At 35.5% G+C, this 20,686-nt stretch overlaps 1 protein-coding gene across 1 annotated transcript in view; it reads right to left on the reverse strand.

The window, feature by feature from the left end:
• Window positions 1–20,686, reverse strand: part of LOC104277253 (dynein heavy chain 5, axonemal-like) — a 126,283-nt gene that overhangs the window by 77,581 nt on the left and 28,016 nt on the right. The window contains 18 exon segments of the mRNA XM_009873837.1: window positions 170–326; window positions 954–1,117; window positions 1,776–1,929; window positions 2,895–3,094; window positions 3,571–3,811; window positions 4,216–4,454; window positions 5,426–5,488; window positions 6,182–6,400; window positions 8,164–8,399; window positions 9,293–9,494; window positions 11,001–11,125; window positions 12,512–12,611; window positions 12,694–12,884; window positions 13,703–13,945; window positions 14,441–14,600; window positions 16,617–16,762; window positions 17,977–18,148; window positions 19,823–20,029. Of these exon segments, the coding sequence (XP_009872139.1) occupies window positions 170–326; window positions 954–1,117; window positions 1,776–1,929; window positions 2,895–3,094; window positions 3,571–3,811; window positions 4,216–4,454; window positions 5,426–5,488; window positions 6,182–6,400; window positions 8,164–8,399; window positions 9,293–9,494; window positions 11,001–11,125; window positions 12,512–12,611; window positions 12,694–12,884; window positions 13,703–13,945; window positions 14,441–14,600; window positions 16,617–16,762; window positions 17,977–18,148; window positions 19,823–20,029 (3,219 nt within the window).

Here is a 20,686-nt window from a genome sequence, read left to right on the forward strand (position 1 = left end):
GAGGATACAAAACTAAGTCTTAAATGAAGAAAGACTATGCAGAATCAATTAGCTGATGAGCTTGGTAAAAGAGATGAATGCTTTACGCACCCAGGTAATTTCTTATTTAAAAAGCAACACACATTTTTAATTCAAAAGAACATAATGTTGAGGTGTGGGCAGTACATACCCTTTCATGGAACCTGACAGTTTTAATGTTGTCAAAGACATTCAGCAGATGTGCCTGTATATTGTGAGAGTCCGATGCCTGGCCAAGAATTTCTAAGAGAGCAGGATCTGACACAAAGAAGAATCGTGGAAATCGGAGGCGCTTTTTCTCCAGGTACCTGTATTTTAAAAAAAAATTGTGGAGGGCAAGGGGGCAAATGGTAAGTGATTTAGGTTAATTTATGCATCCTTTCCTCTTTAAAAGGTGGCATTTCTCACAAAGTGTCATTGCCATTTTTAACAGTGGCAATGACAATAATTTTTTATTCATCATACCTTCATGTTAAGCACCTGCTTTAAAGCTACTCTTTCAGCACTGGAAATCATTTCAGGGGAAGCTTTTATTATTTGCTGTAATGTAAGCACCAGCAAAAAAATACTAAGCCAAAATAAAATGCTTTTACATTTGCTGTTACTTATTACATTTAGGACTCTCATGCGGAATTTCTCCCAGGTTTGTGAAGGCTCTGAACAGGACATACAGATCTAGATGGCCTTCTGCATCAAAACTGGGCTGAAACAAGCTTTGGTTTCAACAGAGACATACAGTGGGTGACAGCTGAGTCACAAATCAAATACTTATCAGTGAGCTGCTAGCAATTTCTCTGGAGGTACTTGTTACAGTTCAACTGAATTCACAGTAGAGGAAGAATACGGTCTTTGCAAAGTCTGTGGGACAGTACTCAAGCAATTGATACCCAATTCACAACCATCTGCCCAAAACTGTGGTCTTGTAGAAATCTTACCCTGTGAGTGATTTCTGACAGATTTCCAGCTGTTCTAGTAAGTGAGGTAGTAACTGTCCCAAGATTTCATCTCCAATGCAGCACTGAACAACATTAGGTGTTTCATGAGCTCGAGTCATAATCCTCACCCAGGATTTATCAATGTTAGAGAAACGTTTTGCTTCCTGTTGAAACACAGCAATGAATGTGAAAATGAAAAGATGGAGGCAGGAAGAGAGAAGAGGGAAGAGGCATCTGCTTGAAGAATTGGCACCAAACAATCTCACTAGTAGTCCCATATACAACTTCTAAAGATTTTTCAGAGTAACACAGATCTTTCTGCTTACACAACACAGCTTACATAATACTTGACTGTCAAGTCAGCTATCTACTTCCTCTTTCAGTCATTCATAGAAGAAAAGACAGAAAAATAATTTTACTTAAACTGCATACTTAAAATTGGATATTTTTTTCCCAAAAACTAAAGTTAAATTTTAAGTTGAAAAGCTGTGTAGGAAAGTTTAAGATAAGGATTTCTAGGCACTTCTAGGCTAGTGGTAGGTACTAGTAAGCTAAACTAACTAGGCAAGCTACTATTAGACACAACACAAACACTAGTTAACAATTTTACAATCTAGAAAAATATCAACTAGATCACACAATTTTATTAGTCTTTCTAACGCAATGCTTCTGTTGGCATTTTTTACCTAATTTCTTAGCAAGACCAGTTTTGTTAGGTATCAAAATAATAAAGTTTAGGTTACTGCATCAATTATGACAACATAGTTAAGTTTTAGGAATGAAATTTAGAAAACAAAACTGAAAAAAGGCATGTCTGAACACCTTTGGAAGCTGCTTTGCTATGTCACCACCAACAAAAACAGCTTCCAAATAAATCCACAAGTTCTGCACGGTCATCCAGTTCTCAATGATATCTGCTGTGTTGGAAAGATGGTGCACCCATTTCTGAATCTGTGTCTTGAAGGGAGTGTTGTATCTAAAATAAAAAGACATTTGCTTTATTTCAAGAAGGAAACAATTTGAACACCATCACATTGCTCATAAGGATGAAGAATAATTTTGCTGCATTTATCTTTGGCAAGTATGAAAGTATGAAAATCTATACTTAATTCAGCTAGTTAGCAACTATAAAACAAATCAGCTCCAATTTTCTGTTTGTACATATGGTGCATAGCACTGATCTGATCCTACAGAAGCCAAAAAGAAGCAAAATTTCAATTTCACTCTAAGGTAAAGTGGCTTCAGAAAGGGACTACACAATATCTTGAAAGCTGCAAGACTCCCAGAGGTCCTTATCAACTGAACACTTGCTTTTGAACATCTGCCTGACGATCTAGTTTTGTGCTCCTTATTTTATCCGCAGGTTTTTGCATGTGAAACCAGGAAAACTGAAGCTTGTTTTAACTGAAATTTTCAGCTCATTTGGTATGAGACAAGAACCTATCACAGGGGAGAGAGCAGCAGTGCCTGTAAAGCCCAGAATCAGGCAGTGTTGCCCTTTATGTCCATCACCATGATCTTGCATCAGCGAAAACTGTCCAGTTGTTTCATCAGGAAGTCTGAACTGCATACATACTCTTTCAGAAGAACTTATTTGAGGAATATAGAGAGTAAGAACAAGCCCATGAACAGTTCAAGGACACAAGCTCTTAGCTTTTATCTAGAAGTTTATTTTATAGAATGACAGAATGGCCTAGGCTGGAAGGGACTTTAGAGATCATTTAATCCAGCCTCCCTGTCATGGGCAGGGACGCCTCTCAACTAGATCAGGCAACACATGGGCATCAAATCCGTGACCTTGGTGTTATCAGCACCACGCTCTAACCAACTGAGCTAACCGGCCCCCCTATTTAACTCTTCCATTGCGAAAGATAGATTTGTTCAATAAGCTAAAGCCTCTTGCTGATATTTTCATCTTCATCCCCCTGTTTTTCCTGTTACCTGTTATTCATGAGAGAGCCAAGAATCATCAAGCTGTCCTCCATGGTAGCAATTATTTCTGATGTGCTGTCACCTCTTAAGAGAAGTTCCCCACGGGCTTTAAAGTTTGCAAAGACAAATGTTTTGTTGTCCCATTCAGCTATCACTTGCTTTAACTTCTGCTCGATGTCTCTCTCCTTCACAGCACTTATGCAGATTTCCTTTTAAATAAGTAGCATGTCAAAATAAGCTATGAATGGTTCAAGTCTCCAGTATGCAAGTCTAACTCATATTTCCTTTAACTGCAGTAAGACTGATGAGCAACTGTTTATCACATGGAAAGGTGTACAGACATACAAACACCATAGCTAATAATTTGTAAACATCATGATATGGCCGGCTTTGGGGGAAATAAAAGAATAACACAGTGATTACTTTTCCATATACTTTTCATTACTTTTTACATGTTGCAAAACAAGGTACCCTCACAAAGTAGCTACTGGGCCATGTTTCATGATTTAAAAGAGACATTGACACCACAACATATTGATGTCACTATTTTACACAGAAAGCTGAATAATCCAGTTCTCTGTTCTTTCTTTAAAAATATTCTGTGTTCCTTCTTACTACCACTACTCCTACGCCATTCAAGCAAATGGTTTTGTTCCATGCATCCATTTCTCTTCCTTCACAATACCTCTATTTCCTCTTTATATCTTAATAGCGGCGCCTCCATTATATTCCTTAGTCTGAACATTTCACTTTCCACGTCAAAGCTGTGTTCGGTGAGATCCATAATTCGCTTCCAATGTCGAGGCATCATTGCTTTATTTGACATACTCTCAAGCAATGGACAACATTCACTGAAGTCCTCAATGGTCATCTTTAGGTCAAAAAAGGCCTGCCATTCCTTTACACCACGAGGAAGCTTACGGCACCTACACAGAAATAACGCAAGATTTTTCAACCAGTTTCAAATATTCTTTCTGTTATTCATTAAACCACAGTATACACTTTTAACAGCAGAAAATATACCTTCCAAATTTGGGCTTTCATGAATAATACTACTACAACAAGCAAGTGGAATTTTCTTTTTTGAACACAATGATTAGCAATTTTAACATATATTCCAATCTCATAAAAGTTAACCAAGAGGATCACTCTAAACTGGCTCCTTTATTTTATTAAGTTCACAATGGATATATTTTTCAATTAAAATCCACATTTTTCATGTTTCAATGCACAATACATGCCCAGATTTTATTAATGGTGTTAACCAGTTTTATTTAAGAAATAACAAAAGCATTTTAGGCACATTTACGACAGCAGCAGTACATCTCACCTGTTCTGAAGCTCGAGAAGTTCACTGTTAATTTTTCCAATGTCTAATTCTGACCAAAGAATATCATAGTAGCCACCGACTGTGTCAATGACAATGTTATATAAATTATAGAGTTTTTGTAACAGGTTCAATTGTTTCTTTATTTCAAGCAGCTGAGGATACCGAGTAACAGGCAAACCAAAAAGATCTTCCCCATCAGTATATGCAATATATTTCCGAAAGAGATTATCAAATCGATTCTACAAAAGAAAAAGATTAAATTAAATAAAAAATATAGAAATAAAAATATACAATTATTCAAGACCTAGCATTATGCCTAGAGTTTTATGCCTAGAGCTTCATTACTGATTAAAATCTATTAAATAGTAGAAAGATACACAGGAGATACGACTTAGACTGTCAACAGGTTTTTTAACCATTTTCATGAGAAAAGTAACTTTCAGTTATCTTGGAGCCATATCTTTAGACAAGGAGGCCATTTACTCCATGTGACACAGTGACAGAACAATAAATGCTACGCTTGCACTTGTAAGAGCTAGCTAATGATGTGCATAGCAAAGGTGGATGCAGCAAATTCTACCTCTCCAAGTATGCTGTGCAATTCTGTTCTGAAGAGTTGAAGTAAGAATTACAACTGTTTAAGCAGCAAAGAAAACCAAAATTTAACTGTCAAATGCAATATAACTGAGGGAGCGTAATAGAAAGCCAAATGAATAGCAATATGTGAGAAGAAAAACCATTAGAACTCTTCATTACAGGAAGAGAAATGGTACAAAGAGAGAGGAAAAATAGTTTAAATTGAAACCTTTAATATCATTTTTTTTAAAAAAAAAAGCAGGGGGAAGAGAGAGAAAAAAAGATTGGATAAAATTGTAATCATGGGGAAAAGACACAATAATGAACACAAGAACAGTCTATAGACAAGTACATGAAAGTTGAAATTGGGCTTTCATCAGGATACTTGAATCTAGTAATTATTACTCATTCAGCTTTTCTCTTGGCTCTGAAAAGTCTAATTTTAACCAGCATTCCTTGCAAATGCATAGAAAAAACCACCAACTTAGCTTTCATTAAGTTAAAACAAACTTTGCCAATTCAGTAACTCTGTGTATCAATGAAAATTAGTTCAACTGCTCTGATTAATTTTCAAGCCTTTGGGTGTTAGTTTACTTGCAATAAGTATCAAGCAATGGCTCAGAATTAACAGTACCTGAAACATAGTAAGTCTGTCATTGGCTTCCTGAGGGTCTAAGCCAACCACCATTGGCCCGTTCTAAGAAAAATAAAAAATAATAATAGTGAATTTAGAGAGTGAAAATAGTCACAACACATTTCTAATCAGCATTTCCTAAATCCTAAACTCAAATGTGTTTGCAGCTTCAAGATTCCATCCCTACAACTGAACCAAGAGACCACAGTTACTACTAGAACAAGGACTTTATTCTTTTCTTAAACACAAAAAAAAGAGGCTATTAATTATCTTTTTAATGCATAATTTTTCGTAACAGTGTAAAAGCTAAGCAATGGTAGCTCCTTTTTCAAGTAAAAATCAGCACTACATAGAAGATGATACAAGACTGGTATGGCTCAACTAATTTACATTCTATTGAGAAAATATAAGAGGTTAAGTCATTTCTGCTTATATCTAACATCAGAAGATGCTTCTTACATTCTAACATAATTTTTCATTAATCACAATCTTCACATTTGCTTATACTAACTAGATGTTTATCACAAACCCTAAATGTCTCAAGTCTTAATCTTTAATAGCTGATTAGCAGCATTACGTACCTCAAAAAATAACCAGAGCCTGCCCTGCACTGAAATTCAAAACCGCACTAACAAGAATAAACATATTCTTCCAACAGTAGAGGCACATCCTGTTAATCAGTCAACTCCACATTTTTTAACACGTTCCCACTGCTTCTTAAAAACTCCTCTAATACAACGCACCACAAACACTTGCCTGATCATAATCTGTATAGAACTGTGCACAATCTTCACTAAATGTCCTCACAGCGCTAATAAGCTCTTCTCTGAAGTTTGGCTGCAAAGCAATAAGCTCATTCTGCACTTCGTTTGCACGGTCCAGCAGTTTTTCCCAAGCGTAGTGCAAAGTGTCCACTTTCTCTGTCTCTTCCTTGGCCACAAGTAGATTGTATCTGTTCAACATTGCGTAGGACTCCTGTCAGAAGGGTGGATCAAGATACACAAAACCATAACTGAAGTTAATTCTACACATATATGTATGCTAACACTTCAAATTATTAAGAAGAGAGGATGATTTGTAAGAAAAAGAAAATGTGTTCTTTTTGCATAGCAAAAAGCACATTCTGGCAAACAAATATTAAGCTGGAAGAAACATGAAAATGAAAAGCAGATAGTACTCCTTAACTCCCTACCTTTAACGTAACATTCTGCTTTCTGATGGATTATTTGCCCTAGTGCAATCTGCCTCTTTAGAAAACTATTTCCAGTTAAAATACTCCTTAAGTCTACAGGTTTTAGTTTCATTTTAATGAAAAAAAAATGCTGATTCATGTCTTCAGTTGTCTGCTATGAACCACGCTGAACATTACGGGAGTTGAACCATGAGCAAGCATCTAAGCAGAGGCCTTCAAGTAAGCAAATCAAACTTATATTTCACAAAGACCTTTAAGCCCTACTTCAAGTTTTCAAAAAAAGACCAAAACTAGAAAAACATCAGAAGTTATGACAACTGATATGTTGCAACTATTGCAAATGTTTTGAGTATTCATCACTCAGAACGAGGAAACCACTTCAAAAATCTTTGTTTTCTCAAAACACCGATCTCCACTTGTATCAGCAATGTAAAAACACTCCACATACTGAAACCCTAAGTCAAGTTTCAAGGAAACACAATTGAAATTCACTTACTGCAAATTAGGATAAGGTATGGTAGCAATGAATCCTGCGATAGAACAGTGTGATGTGAAAATTTTTGTATAAAGAGGAATTATTTCCTCTTTCTAGTTTGATCAAATTGCAGAGACATTGCAAAGATGGAAACATAAATGAGTCTGACCCCATCATTTCACAGCAAGTTCCAGCTGCAGATACACTTTACTTTTTACCATAAACTACTTCTTTTATTTTTGCTCCTTCACACATCTAGGGAAACCCTCAGGGCTTCTAAGACTGAGGGGTACAGTTCTTCTTTGCTGTATTCTGCAAAATACGGAAGGGCTCCATGCTTACTTTCATTATTAGCACATACAAGTACATACTGCACACTATAATTTACCTCAGCTCAGAGAAAACAGACTCAGAAAACACAGTTACAAATCATTTGTCTAATAGCAAACACAGGTTTCACACATCCAAAGCAGAATATTAGAGTAACCAATATTTTTTAGATACAAAATCTTTGTTAAGTCACTTTACTTTAAAACAATAAGGACACAGCCCTGGACAAACAGGAATCATGAACATTTCTTAGCAAAAAAATAAAAATACACCTTCATAAGACGTCTAGTCTACAGTTCATTTTGCCAAATTATGGTATTATTAAATCCATACTCTGGTCAGGATTGCAGAGAAACAGTTGCTACCTGCTGTTAATTTGTAGGTTAGTAAAAAAAAAAAAATAATTAAAAAAAAAGAGTAAAATCAACACTTTTCATACACAGACTTGTACAAAGTACCAAAAGCTTTCTTGCATTAAATATCTGTATTCTCACCTTCCTCTTAGTGAAATCACTCAATTTCTGCACTTCTCACTAAACCATCTCCCACCTCAGCAGGTTTTCACATACATCCAAATGAGAGTTCCATGCAGAAAAGGTCTACAAGAACATAGCAGTTCTACCACACAACATTTAACATATATTAAATCATACCTTTTTGAAGCAAACTGTTAAGCTTTAACTTAGAAAATAATTGCTTTGTTGAAACAGTACCCATACATGCAGCATGACTGTTAACTACCTCGATGGGCCCAACTTGAGAGTCTATGGAGATCTGTAGTTCTCTGATGTCTTTTAAAGCTGACATGACTACTCTTATATCATCCAGATCTTTGATACAGCGATTTAGCTTCTTGCCAGTTTCCTCTATAAAAGTGAAAATTGCTTCCATCTCTGTTCGGTACTTCTTATTACAACAACACCCCAGCAAAGTCATCCAGGCTTTTGTTTCCACTCTCAGCGCTACCTTCAGATCAGCTAAAAACAATGAACAATTAATAGATATTTAGATATTATTTCAGTAATACATTATTTCAACCCTGCTACCTATTCATTCCCTGTGTAGTTTTCACTTATGGGTCTTTTATTTTATTTTATTTTTTTTACAGTATCTCTTCCCATGCTTAGATCTCACACCTGAAGGTATTTTCCATTCATTAAATATCAGAATTATCTCACTTTCATTGAGTTTCGATAGCCAGATTGTCTCTCTAGTTCTGTGCCTTAAAATAGACTAAGACATTTAGTTGACACTACTAATGAATAAAACATTCTGCTTCCTCAGATTCAACATCCACTGCAAAATCAGTTGCACGCATTTTTTTACACTCCATCGCAGTTCCCAACTCCCTTTCTTTTCCATTGGTGTAACATGCTTAAGCAACATGCAGTTATGTGATGTTGAACCTGAGCTGCAAAAAAAGTAAAGATTTGAAGCCTGGCTTTCACGGCCAAAAGAAAGGAGAATCAGCCACCACATTCACGTTGTCTTTAACTAGCTGTGTTAAATAGAAAGCTTTTCAGCTGTCACATTATATGTGGCCAGGCAAGGAAAAAGGCAACATAAATATATCATCTTACTCCCATAAAATGTGTACAGAAGGGGGTCAGTGGCACGATAAGCAAACATCACAGTATCCGCTCCATAAGTGAGCAGAACTATCCAAGTCAGGGAATAAACTCCAGCTGAGCTTCAAAGGTAGCCTTGTGTTAGTGTTTAGATTGCAGACAAAACAGCAATCATCCATTCTCTCTCTTTCTCCTTTCCATCTTTAATCGAGTTTACTCATCTAAAACTAAGCATAATCTCTCCTTCCTACAGGAGTCAGAAAGAATATTGCTCTAGAGGGAAGTGGAAAGCTGAACTCTACCAGTGTACAGTGCAATAGCTCCCACGCAGATGTATTCAGGCTCAGAATTTATTTTCAGCTCCAAGTCTTGGAAATGCAGAATTTCAGATTCAAATTCAGAAAGTAATGGGTTTCCCATCATTAATTTATCAACGGTTTCCTCCTTGTCCCTCTGCCATATATGGTGATAACAACTAAAATGCTCCAGAGCTGTAAGAACTTCCTGAAACACATGAGGAGTTCAAGGAAAGATTCTCAGCATTATATGTACAGCATACATGTAATTTCTTATCTGCTCATTAAACTACATTAAGAACTCCATAGTGGAGCAGGCTGCATCACCTCAGTAAACAGAAGACTGCTGGTAAATTTATCTTAAAGTAAGTTTCATTAGCAATCACAAGCCTTGCCAGGAAATGTATGCTAATTGCATTCAGTTTGTCAAATTGGCTACTGTATTTTCCAATGAAATGATTCTTCAGACTATAAAATCCTAGGAATCAGTGAGAAGTAAAATACTTCTTTGAGACTAAGATATAGTGCACTTGTACTTCCATACCACTTACTGGACTAGCAACTGAAACCTGAGCTCTAGGGCCCAGAGCAACAAGAACTGCAGTAACTCAATTCACTCTTGAACAATGAAATTGTGAGTCTTTTTATTTATATGTATGATGTTGATGACAACATTAAATTCTACACTCAATTCACATATCTTTGATTTGAATATCTTTTAAGGAGTGTGCAATTTTTATTTTTCTGACTCTTCGAGACAAATGTCAGATCAAGTTAAATCATCATCACTTCAGCTAATTAAACAAGTAAATGAGAGGTGACTGCTACAAGAGAGAATTCACATCATGACTTATGATAAACATAGTGCTTGTACACATTTAAACCTCCTTGAATGTAAAAGTATCCAATTACAAAATATTGAGTATCAACACACTAAGATAACTAACCACCATTATCAACTGCATCTTAGTCTTCAGCACAAGTGTGTATGTCGTTCTGCTAGTTATGCTTTAGTATCACTTAACTTACAAGGTTTTGAGTCAAAAATTTCCACCTGGCAAGGCTCCTTTGGCAAGGTTGGACTGGCCCCAGGAGAAACTGATGCAGAGATCCCCAAAGAAATACCAGTTCAATACCAATAATTTACTAGAGAGTGCATAGAATATGAAAAAGGCAAAGAAATGCGTATTCCTTAACCAGTCTCCCAACCTTCATTAGCAGATCCTGTGCAGCATTTTAAGAATGCCAAGCTGACAGGCAGTTTTCTTCCAAAAGTGTTCATATACTCTTCATAATGGGCCAAGAGTCATGCTGGCTTCTTTAGAACTTCTATGTGAATAAAGTTGTATTTAAAGACACTGGTAAAATTTCTACAAGTTCTATATTTAAAAAAACGGAACTCCAATATACCTAAGATTTTTAACTGTATTTTACCAGTTGGAGATATGTTTTTAATCAGACCTATGTTTTGCTTCATGTAATATTCAAAGCCTCATAAATTTTTTAACAGAGTACACTTAATCCACATAACACTTTCAAAGCATATTTGCAAATTTGCAGTCAGATGTTTTCCATCCACCATTCTACACCTTTTTATCCATATATTTATTTAATCACTGCTTTAAATGCCTACCCTTATTGTCCAAAGATATTAAAAGAAACATATTAATATCCCTTGGATAGTGATGTTGAATTAACATCTTTATTGTCTTACCCTTTTTGTAGAATTAATAGCACTGCGGAGTAAAGATACTAATTTAATAATTTCTTTGTTCTCTGAAACACTCTTGTAGTAGTTCTGGCTTTGCACTGGATCAGACAAACTGAGTGATGCTGCATCTGACATGTTATCTATAAAGGCAGATACAAATATAAATACAGTTTTAGGACAGACATATTGCTTAGGCCAAGCAAATTCCTATAGACAAAAATGAATGAACTATTTTTCAGTAAGCATGCATTTTAAAGTCGTGTCCTTATTAATCAAAAAGGCAACTCTAGGTGGCCAATATAATTGTCATGATTTCATAAACTTCTCCATTTTAGAAATCTTGCTTCATCTAGGTACTTTATCAAAATTTGCAACAAGTTCCACTCCAATCTTTCAAACATATTTCCTTTTCTTTCACCCCTCCTCGAGGTTTACACTTTACACTTCACCTAAGTGATTTATTCATATGTCAGCATCGAGCAAATCCATAAATATTTTATTTTCAGAAATAATGTGGATTAGACCATTACTGACAATTTAAAATACAAATTAATGTTAAATTCGAGAAGATGATCACAGCCAGTAATCAAAAGGAAAAAAAGGTAAAAGGAAGGTCCATTAGTTAGCAAACACCCACAAGACTGAGCTTACCATCATTCTTTATTTCATCTCCAGCAAAAGAAATTCTTAGTATTGAAAGTACAATTTAATTTCTTAACTGGTTCAACTATCACTTTTCTAGTTTTTAGGAGTATAAGAGGGAGCTAAACTAAAAAGGCTCAACATATTTTTTAAGTACCTGAAGTACAAAGCAGAACAATTAATTTGGCTCAATTCTAAACCATTTCAGATGTGAAAAGCCCATCAACCAAAGAAACTACCTTAAAATTTCTTTAATTAATAATTTGATCCCACATCCGATCACAAAACAGATTAAGTTAAAATCCTCTTAGAAGTTTTAGTCTATTCAAAACTCTACACAGCCCTCTCACCACCAGTACTGCAATTTATACAGCTATTTTCTATTCATTTCCAGGCATTGTTTAACTTATCCTTCCTAAATGAATTTCAGCACTAGTTCTGAGATGCCATTTCAACATGCCAAGTTACAAACAACAATGGCAAATCATGAAAGATCTTCTGTGTAGTGACAGTGACTATAATTGTTTTCCAAACTCATTCATAGTTCCTACTATGCTGCCCAAGCTGGCATCCTAACAGTTTTTTGCATGCTGCGGGTAGAACTCAAAGCAGTACCACTCCACGAGGCACAAAAATCCTCTTACTAAAATCCACACAAAGAGAAGTACTTTCAGGCAAGTCTGGTTTCTAATCACAAGACAAGCTCTAGCATTGTTATTATACTTTAGTTCTTCTCCAAGGTAGCCTAAAAATCTATGAAGTCTTCATTCTACTGCTTTTGATGCATTTAGTATTGAATATCCTGTAACATATTGTGTTTAAATCTCATTTACTTAACATTCAAACTGAGAAATAACAGAGTTTATCATTACCATGGGTGATTTTCTTCTCAGTCTCTTTCCTTCCATCATCAGAATCGCTGTCTCCGCTCTCACATCGCAGCACAGCCACTTTCCTCCCTAACATTTTCTTCTAGGAAAGAAATAAAATTTCCTTTTCTATTTGCAGTAATTTTGAAACACTAGTGTTAAGTAAGGCTATTAAAGACACAAACCTTGGATATTCTCTCCTTACTCCACTGTCCAACTCCTTTCATTACTTTCACAATACTATCTACAGCTTTATTAATCGTCTGCTGTACCTCATCCAAAGAAGGTGTCATGATGATATTAGGGATAGATAGGTTAATACTAGTCCTAATTATAGGATGAGCACTTCTTTTCTGCTTAGAAGCACTGTGATTTTCTAAATGAAAGATAAAAAAAAAAGTTCACACTTTTTTCAAGATGCCAAACTAGACATTGTAATGATATAAACAAATATATTTATCCTAGTGCTGAGTATCGAAAGTAATTTCTTAAGGAGAAAAAGATTCCCAAGTTATTTACCAGATGTATCTGTAAAGTCTACAGCAGCACAACTGGAAACTAAGTGCCATGCTGTTTCTCTCCGTGGAGCTCCCTCTTAACTTGTTCTGTGCAGCTTAACTCCGTTTAGCAGAAAAATCTGTGATCAGCTTGTACTCCTAGTCAATGTATTAAACTGGGCACAGAAACTCCTTAGAAACTCATAATATTGTATGCATTGTGTGCTATAGAGACCAAACACAAATGCCTCTTGTTTTGTTTCTTAAAAGTACCTAACAAGAAAACACTTCAGAAGAGTGCTTCATCATAAAATATAAAAATATCTGAATGCAATTAACAAGAGAAAGAGAACACACCTCATTCTCAATTTGTTTTTCATATAGTTTTATGCCAAAGACAAGGTCATATAGGTAACCACTTGTCAAGTCCAGCTCCAAACACGATATCCAGCTTCAAAACAGTACAGGGAGTCTCAAGAGAAACAGCATCACAATGACACATTTCCACTGTCACAGGACATTGGTGTATTTCCTCTGGAAATGTTACGAGCTGTGATTTAACAACACACCTTATTCAAACTCCCTTTGTTTTCCCCTCTTTAAAATATATGTCTCTTTTTAAATACTGTTTTGGGAATATTACATTTAGAGATTTCTTTTTATTGACTAAGAAAGAGAAGTACTGCAATATGGCCACCTAAGAAGTTTATCATGGAAGATGCATGGATGCGCTTGCGTATGGTCTCCAGAGTGTTTCGAATGACTTTCAAGAGGGCATCAATATTACAGTTACTGAAGTAGGAAAGCAGTTCATTGGCTTCCTCCTCTAATATTTCTAAATTCGTTTTCTTCCTCTTTGATGGAGGAGACAGCACAGCCCGTATCTCACTGGAATTGTGGGAGGAAGTCAAGCTTTTTGATCTTCTTTCCTCTTCTGCTGCTTAAAACATCATAAATCTAGTTAGTTAAATTGCCTTAAGGGACTTAAAAACACAATAAAGCAACATCTCCACAGGTGTCTGAAGTACAGCTAAATTTTGTTAAAGTGAAGATTATATTAATTTATAATCTGTACCTCAATGTATCAGTTTTTACTTATATCCACCTTCTCTACTCAGTACAAACTGGCATGATTATCATCAAAATTTAGATATTACTTCATATATTCTTTCTCTAGGCAGTCCAGCAACTAACGAATGCCTGTAAGTAACTGCTTCGATGGCACTAACATTTCAACATGCAAATTAGACTGATAATATTGACCTATTTTTCAGATGATCGATGAATGTTAGATGATCCATTATCCAAGTAAATTCAAACAAGACCCTTTAGACATTAGATACTGACTGAAACTTCAGTCAGTTAAACTGCAGTGTGCCTCAACACATACTCTCAGCACTCAGAAGAAACACAATCTAAAATACAGTCTTCTTACCTGTATTTTTCCTCCTTGTTTCTCCAGTGGGTACAACTGACTTCTCCTCTTTTCTGATCTGTACCTCAGTGTCAAGTAACATGTTAATCAACTCATTAGCTGCATCTTCCACCAGTGAGCTTTTTAAATGTAAAGTCCGAGAACCTTTCATACAGAACTCCTGTTATCAAACCAGAACAAACACATGTTCTTATCTTCCCAGTTCTCACATCTATTTCACAGTCATAGCAGCCTTTACTAATATAAATGTCAAGGCTTCAGATGGGTGAAAAACAAGATCAATACACAATATTTGTATTGTTTGTTCCAAATTATTTAGCATTGAACTCCTAGCTGTGCCAACCAAGACAACATAAAAGTCTTTCAAAATTGCTGTGGCTTTCTTCCTGAATCACATGACTCATCCGTAGTTAATACCATGAATCAGCATTTATAAAGCCTAGTTCTATTAAAAGGCTCCCAAAAACAAGCACTTTTTAGTTTTCTTAACTTTTGAATATAGACACGGAAAATTTAATCTTTCTTTTAATCATTGCCACTCTACATTACTTGGCTGTGCCATAAGGAGTATTAGCCAAACATAGTTCCATTTACAGATAGATAGGAGATAAAAATCTGTCAAAAGTTGTATTTATTATTACAATAAACAAGAAAAGTATTACCTGGAGAGAGAAGGAATCAAAGAATGAGATTTAATAAAACTCAGAAAGGTATTACAGTGCAGTTCTTTCTTTAATACTATGGTAAAATTGACGAAGTATGCTCTAGTCAATGATATTTTTTAAATATTTTTTAAACTTTTATTTTTACTCTTCTTTGTTATCTCCTATTTAAGTTTAATCAAACCTGGCTACCTCCATTTAAATGGAAATTGGTAATTGGAAACAAACCAGCCATTAGCAAAATTCATTCATTTCCAAATTTTAAGACACAATCTTTGATCTTCCTAATGATTCATTCTGGCTGAGAGAGAAGCCAGATCTGATTTTCACTACCAGAGCAACTACTAAACAAAGTACTCTGCGTTGTTGTTTTTTTCACAGCATAACGATTTTCATTGCAGCAATTGCATTAGAAATTTTAAAACACCTGTTGAGTGACAGAACTTATTTCTAGTCCATTCTAATTTAAAACTACAATAAGCTTGCAAATGCTGCTACTATATTCATTGCTCACAGAACTGGGGTTATTAAACCACTTACTCTGTTAACTCAAACTGTTCGGCTGTTGTGGTGTTGTAATCGCTATGTAGCAGTTCAAGTTTTCTTGCAGAAGATCAATGTTAAGCAATATCAATTATCACACAGTTATGTACGTTTTTTTATGCTCATTCTCACATATTTTTACTTCAGTGAATATAGGTTTTAAGTATCAGCCCTATCAGGAAAGCAGCAGCAGGGTCAACAAAAACCAACCGTGGATTGTGAAGCTTACAAAATACCACTCATTCCATAAAATATTATTTTAAGTTTTATATTGTATTTAACAACAAGGTGAGATATTACAAGGGACAAAAGAGGAAAGGCTCAGAATATCTCACTAATGCCTCATAAAAATCATTCTGTCATTCAATTTTATTACTAGCTTAATCAGTTTTTCTAACTGACTAACAACTTAGATGCTTACAGGTAATTCTCTTCCACTTAAAAGTAGTTTGATGAGGTGACGGAAGAGGGTCTTTGCAGAATACCTCCACCCAGGTACTTCTGAGTTTCTGCACACCCCATTAACAACTCAGGAGAGCTTAACAAATATATTCAGTACACATTCATTTCCAGAGTATTTATTTTCCCAGGCAATGATGTGTGCGTGTTATGGATCTATTCACAGGCATCAGATAGGCAATTTCCTTATTTAAAGACACTTACAATCAACAATGACAAAAAGAAAATACTATCACAGAGGAAAAAAATTTGAGTATTATCAAAGCATAAAAGAAATATCATATAGTAACTGGCTTGACATTAATAAGCTTAGAATAGAAAATCTCAACTCAGGCCCTCTTTGCATTTGGTATTTTTGTTCTTTTTTTAAGGTTCCAGCCAAGCAAGTGGAGATTTCCTTAGGTTTCCCATGCATGCTTCGTTAATTTTACAGTTTTTCATCTTATAGAGATGGGAAAATATCTTAACGCAGGCTCATTGAACTTTTATTTATGAAACTTTTATCTAATAACCTTAGTCTTTTGGAGAAATTCCTCACAGCTCAGTGGTTCATCTTCTGGTAACTTACAGAGTGGCACTCTACTCATTTCTTGAAGGACAGCATCAATACGAAATTCAACCAAGTCATTCACTCGATCAAGCAGTAGCTCCAGCCCAGCTTTTGAGGCAAACAGAAGATTCAAGACAAGCTTAAAAGCATAAAACAATGGTCTTTACAGAGTCCTGCTTAAATTTTTACTTCAACAAAATATCATGTCCAATTTTATAAGAATTCTATACCTTAACCAGCTTATTTCCAACACCTAAACTATTATGGCAAGGTTCACCACTAAAGTCATAATGAATTTTCTGTATAGCATATGCTTGTCTAGCATATGCTCTCCGTACCCTAAAAGATAATATGTTAAATAATATAAATACATATAAGCTGAGCTTGAAGTATATGCATTTCATCACAAAGACATTAAAATTCTATTTATTTTGACAAATAAAATGTTTATCCTTCAGAAAAATGTTAGAAGCAAAATAACAGCTAAAGAAAACATTCATTAGAATTTTCACAGTTTGACAGCAGTTTGCTTTCAATGCTAAAATTGAAATAGCAGCAAGATGTCTGTTCTAAACTCAAAGTACTTCTATTATTCAAGATTAAATTGAGTGCAATGTCCAGCTAGCATCCAAAATGCATTTTAATTTGCCACTTCAGCTAAAGAAAATTCCCACTATAACTAATTACACTATTTCAAAAAACCAAAATCTGTTTGATGTAGTAATTAAGCTGAAGCAAAAGGAATTTAGTATCTTTGGAAAAAAATACTCATCTCAGTGCTATCTTGTAATAATCTTTTGAAAAGACTACAAGCTTATCTGTTTTCTAAAGCTGTTGCCCAAGATGTCTGTGCATTAGTTTTAAAGAGACTGATGTTAAAATGAAAGGTTAATATGAAAAGCTATTGAGCAGTGACAGTGTCAAATCAGTCAAGATACTATTCCTAAAAATTTGGTTTGTACATTGTAGAAACTGAAGGCAAGATTGGGAAAAGTCTGAAACCTAGGGAGCTTTTTTAAAAAGTAGCTATCATTCTTTGAATTCAGAATACATGGGACCTTTTGCACGCTATTTTATGCTTGGTTTAATCCTAGCTGTTATTCCATCCATATTGGTAAAAATTTGACAAACATGTGAGACAAAAAAGGTGTTGTTATAAAGTAGGGGTTTCGTGAAGTACAGAACAGGTGAAAATTCTGATTTCTTTCATGTACAAGTCAATTAAGTGCAAATCACATAAAGAATAGTAAGCTTAATAATATAGCTTGCATATATATATAAACAAACAAGTAGAAGTTGATGGAAGGAGACAACTAACTTACCTAGCCTGTAAAAAACTGTGTTAATATATTTCTCAATATTCAAGGATGTCCAGGTCAGTACCATTAGACCCGGCTGGATAGCATCATCTACATTTGCTAACCGAGGAGCCATCAGTTGTTCCATAGGATGCTGTATTTTCAGTTTGATTCTTTTATATTCTGCCAGCATCATCTGAACCAAACAGAGAATTAGTTAATACAATGATTTGAACCTCTTCACATACATGTATTTATCATAATTTAGGAAAGTTTCTCTGGATTTACATCACTGAAGTTCTTAAGAAATTATAATTAATCGTTTGGGAAATGTTTTCATTATTTTTGGCAGAAGTTCGCTCTTCTTGCTCTTTGTAATGATATATCACATGCTGTTTCACACGGAATTCATCATTGTAGATTGTACTGGTTTTAGTTGGGATAGAGTTAATTTTTTTCATAGCGGCTCAAATAGTGCCACACTTTAGATTTGTGACCAAAGCAGTGTTGATAACACACCTGTGTTTTGGCTACTGCTGAGCAGAGCCCATGCAGCACTGAGCCTTTTCTGGTCCTCACACTGCCCCACAGTGTGAGGTGCATCTAGGGGTGCACAAGAAGCTGGGAGGGGACACAGCCAGGACAGCTGTCCCCAACTGTTCAAGGGACACTCCATACCTACGGCATTAGGCTTAAAGATAAAAGCTGAGGGAAGAAGGGGAATATTCACAGCTATAGCGTTCGTCTTCCCAACTAACTGTGATACAGCCTTGCTTACTGGAGACGGCTTAAACATCAGCCTGCTGATGGGAAAGAGTTAATTAACTCCTTATTTTGCTTTCCTTGCACAGGCAGTTTTTGCTTTCCTGTTGAATTGTCTTCATCTCGATGCACGTGTTTTCTTTTTTAACCTAAGGATTCTCTCCCCCATCCCACTGCAGGAAGTAAGAGAGCATCTGTGTGATGTTTAGCTGCCTACCACGGTCAAACCACAACACAGGAAAAGGTTTTCAAATTTCAGACTCTCAATGGATGTTCAGGAGACAAAAAGCATGATGAAAAAACTGCGTCCAAGTCAATATTACAGAATTTTTATTAAACCAGCCTTACGAGAACTTTGATGTGGTATTTGTTTTCTAATGGCATATTTATCTCATTGATTTAGCTTCACATTTTTACAAAAAAATATAAAATCCTCATCATAACTTTATGACTTAATATGACTTTTCTCATTTCACCATCAAGTAGCCCTTTGAAGTTGCAGTTTTCTGGACACCTGTCCTGAATCCTCACCTTGAGTCATCGAGAACCTTATCTGCTCAAAGGCAGGCAAAATGATCCAAAGGATTTAAAAGATGAGAGAAAGTGAAGTTTCAGCTTCTCTTTTTTAAACTATTCCACACGCATCTGTCTAAAAAAGGTGTTTTTAAAAGCATTCCACCTGTTCCTCCCTCGTAGCTATGCTCTCAAAACAAATTATACCCAATGCTGATTCCGTTATTGAATGAGAGACAATTGTTTATCATTTGGAAACCAGACAAAGGAGCGAGGCATCTTGCAAGACTCTGCTGCTCTCCATCCTCATCTGTTTCCCAAGCTCTGCAGAGCTTCCCTAAACCCCTGCATTTTTGAAGTGATTTCACAGAAAATACAAAGCCAAGAAATGCTTTTAAAAAGCTCCTTGAGACACTCATAAAGACAGAAAACACATTTGCAAATATTCATTGACTCAAAAAGGTTGGAAAGGACCTTAAGATCATGTCCAACCTATGCATAACAGCTGATCTTCACTGTTCCCTCGTCCATACACAGAGAACCTAGACATCTTAATGCACACTACACATATTTAAAAAAAAAAAAATAAACCCACGTGCAAATTGCTGACAATCTTCTTATACCAGTCTCTCTTCTGTTGAATAGTACTTGCAAATGGTGGGATTTCAAGGCACATGTGAGCCATGCAATCTGTTTCTCTGATTAAAGTTAATATTTGAGGGTCAAAATTCACAAATAACTCTCCTGTTTCTGGAGCTTTTACTAAGAGAGATGACTGAAGTCCTCTTTTAGTTAATTCAATCTGCAGGAAACAAAGTCATCAATCCTGATCAGACAAGCCAGTACAACCAAATACTTTGTCTTGGACATAAATATCACTTTGGCAGATACTAAGAGCAAGTATTCCTGACAATAAAGATTGATATGGTATGAATCAACAATGAATCTTTAAAAACACAATCTATATGTACCTAAATGCTTAACAATCACATTAACTGTTCTTTATTGGGCAGATATTTTTCTGTTGGCTCCTGGATAAGCTGCATTCTGTAGTCCAACATCAAAAGCAGAGCTACAGAACTATTATTGCACATTCAACACTGAGGCTGCACACAAACTCCTTGATGAAATAAATTGGTCTGGAATAACTTCTTCAGATACCTTTTTAATAAACTTATCCTCATTTGTCCTGTTTTCCACTACCTAACAGATATACCACACACCAATCTCAATGGAACTCCCAATTATATCCAGCCTCTGGTCAAATTTTTAAAAAGATGAAAATAAATGTCTATTATAGGCTTTTCTTAATTTTTAAAATGGAAGTCTAATCACACTATTGGCTTAACTGCCTTATTTGAATATTAGAATTCCATTCTTTTTTCCTGTGATTAGAAGAAAGAGCATTCATAAGACCACCAAGTGTGGCTGATACTGGGAATTTATGCCTTATGTAGGG

Source organism: Apaloderma vittatum, unplaced genomic scaffold (genome assembly GCF_000703405.1).
Source record: "Apaloderma vittatum isolate BGI_N311 unplaced genomic scaffold, ASM70340v1 scaffold9707, whole genome shotgun sequence".
In the NCBI taxonomy this organism is placed as follows: domain Eukaryota; kingdom Metazoa; phylum Chordata; class Aves; order Trogoniformes; family Trogonidae; genus Apaloderma; species Apaloderma vittatum.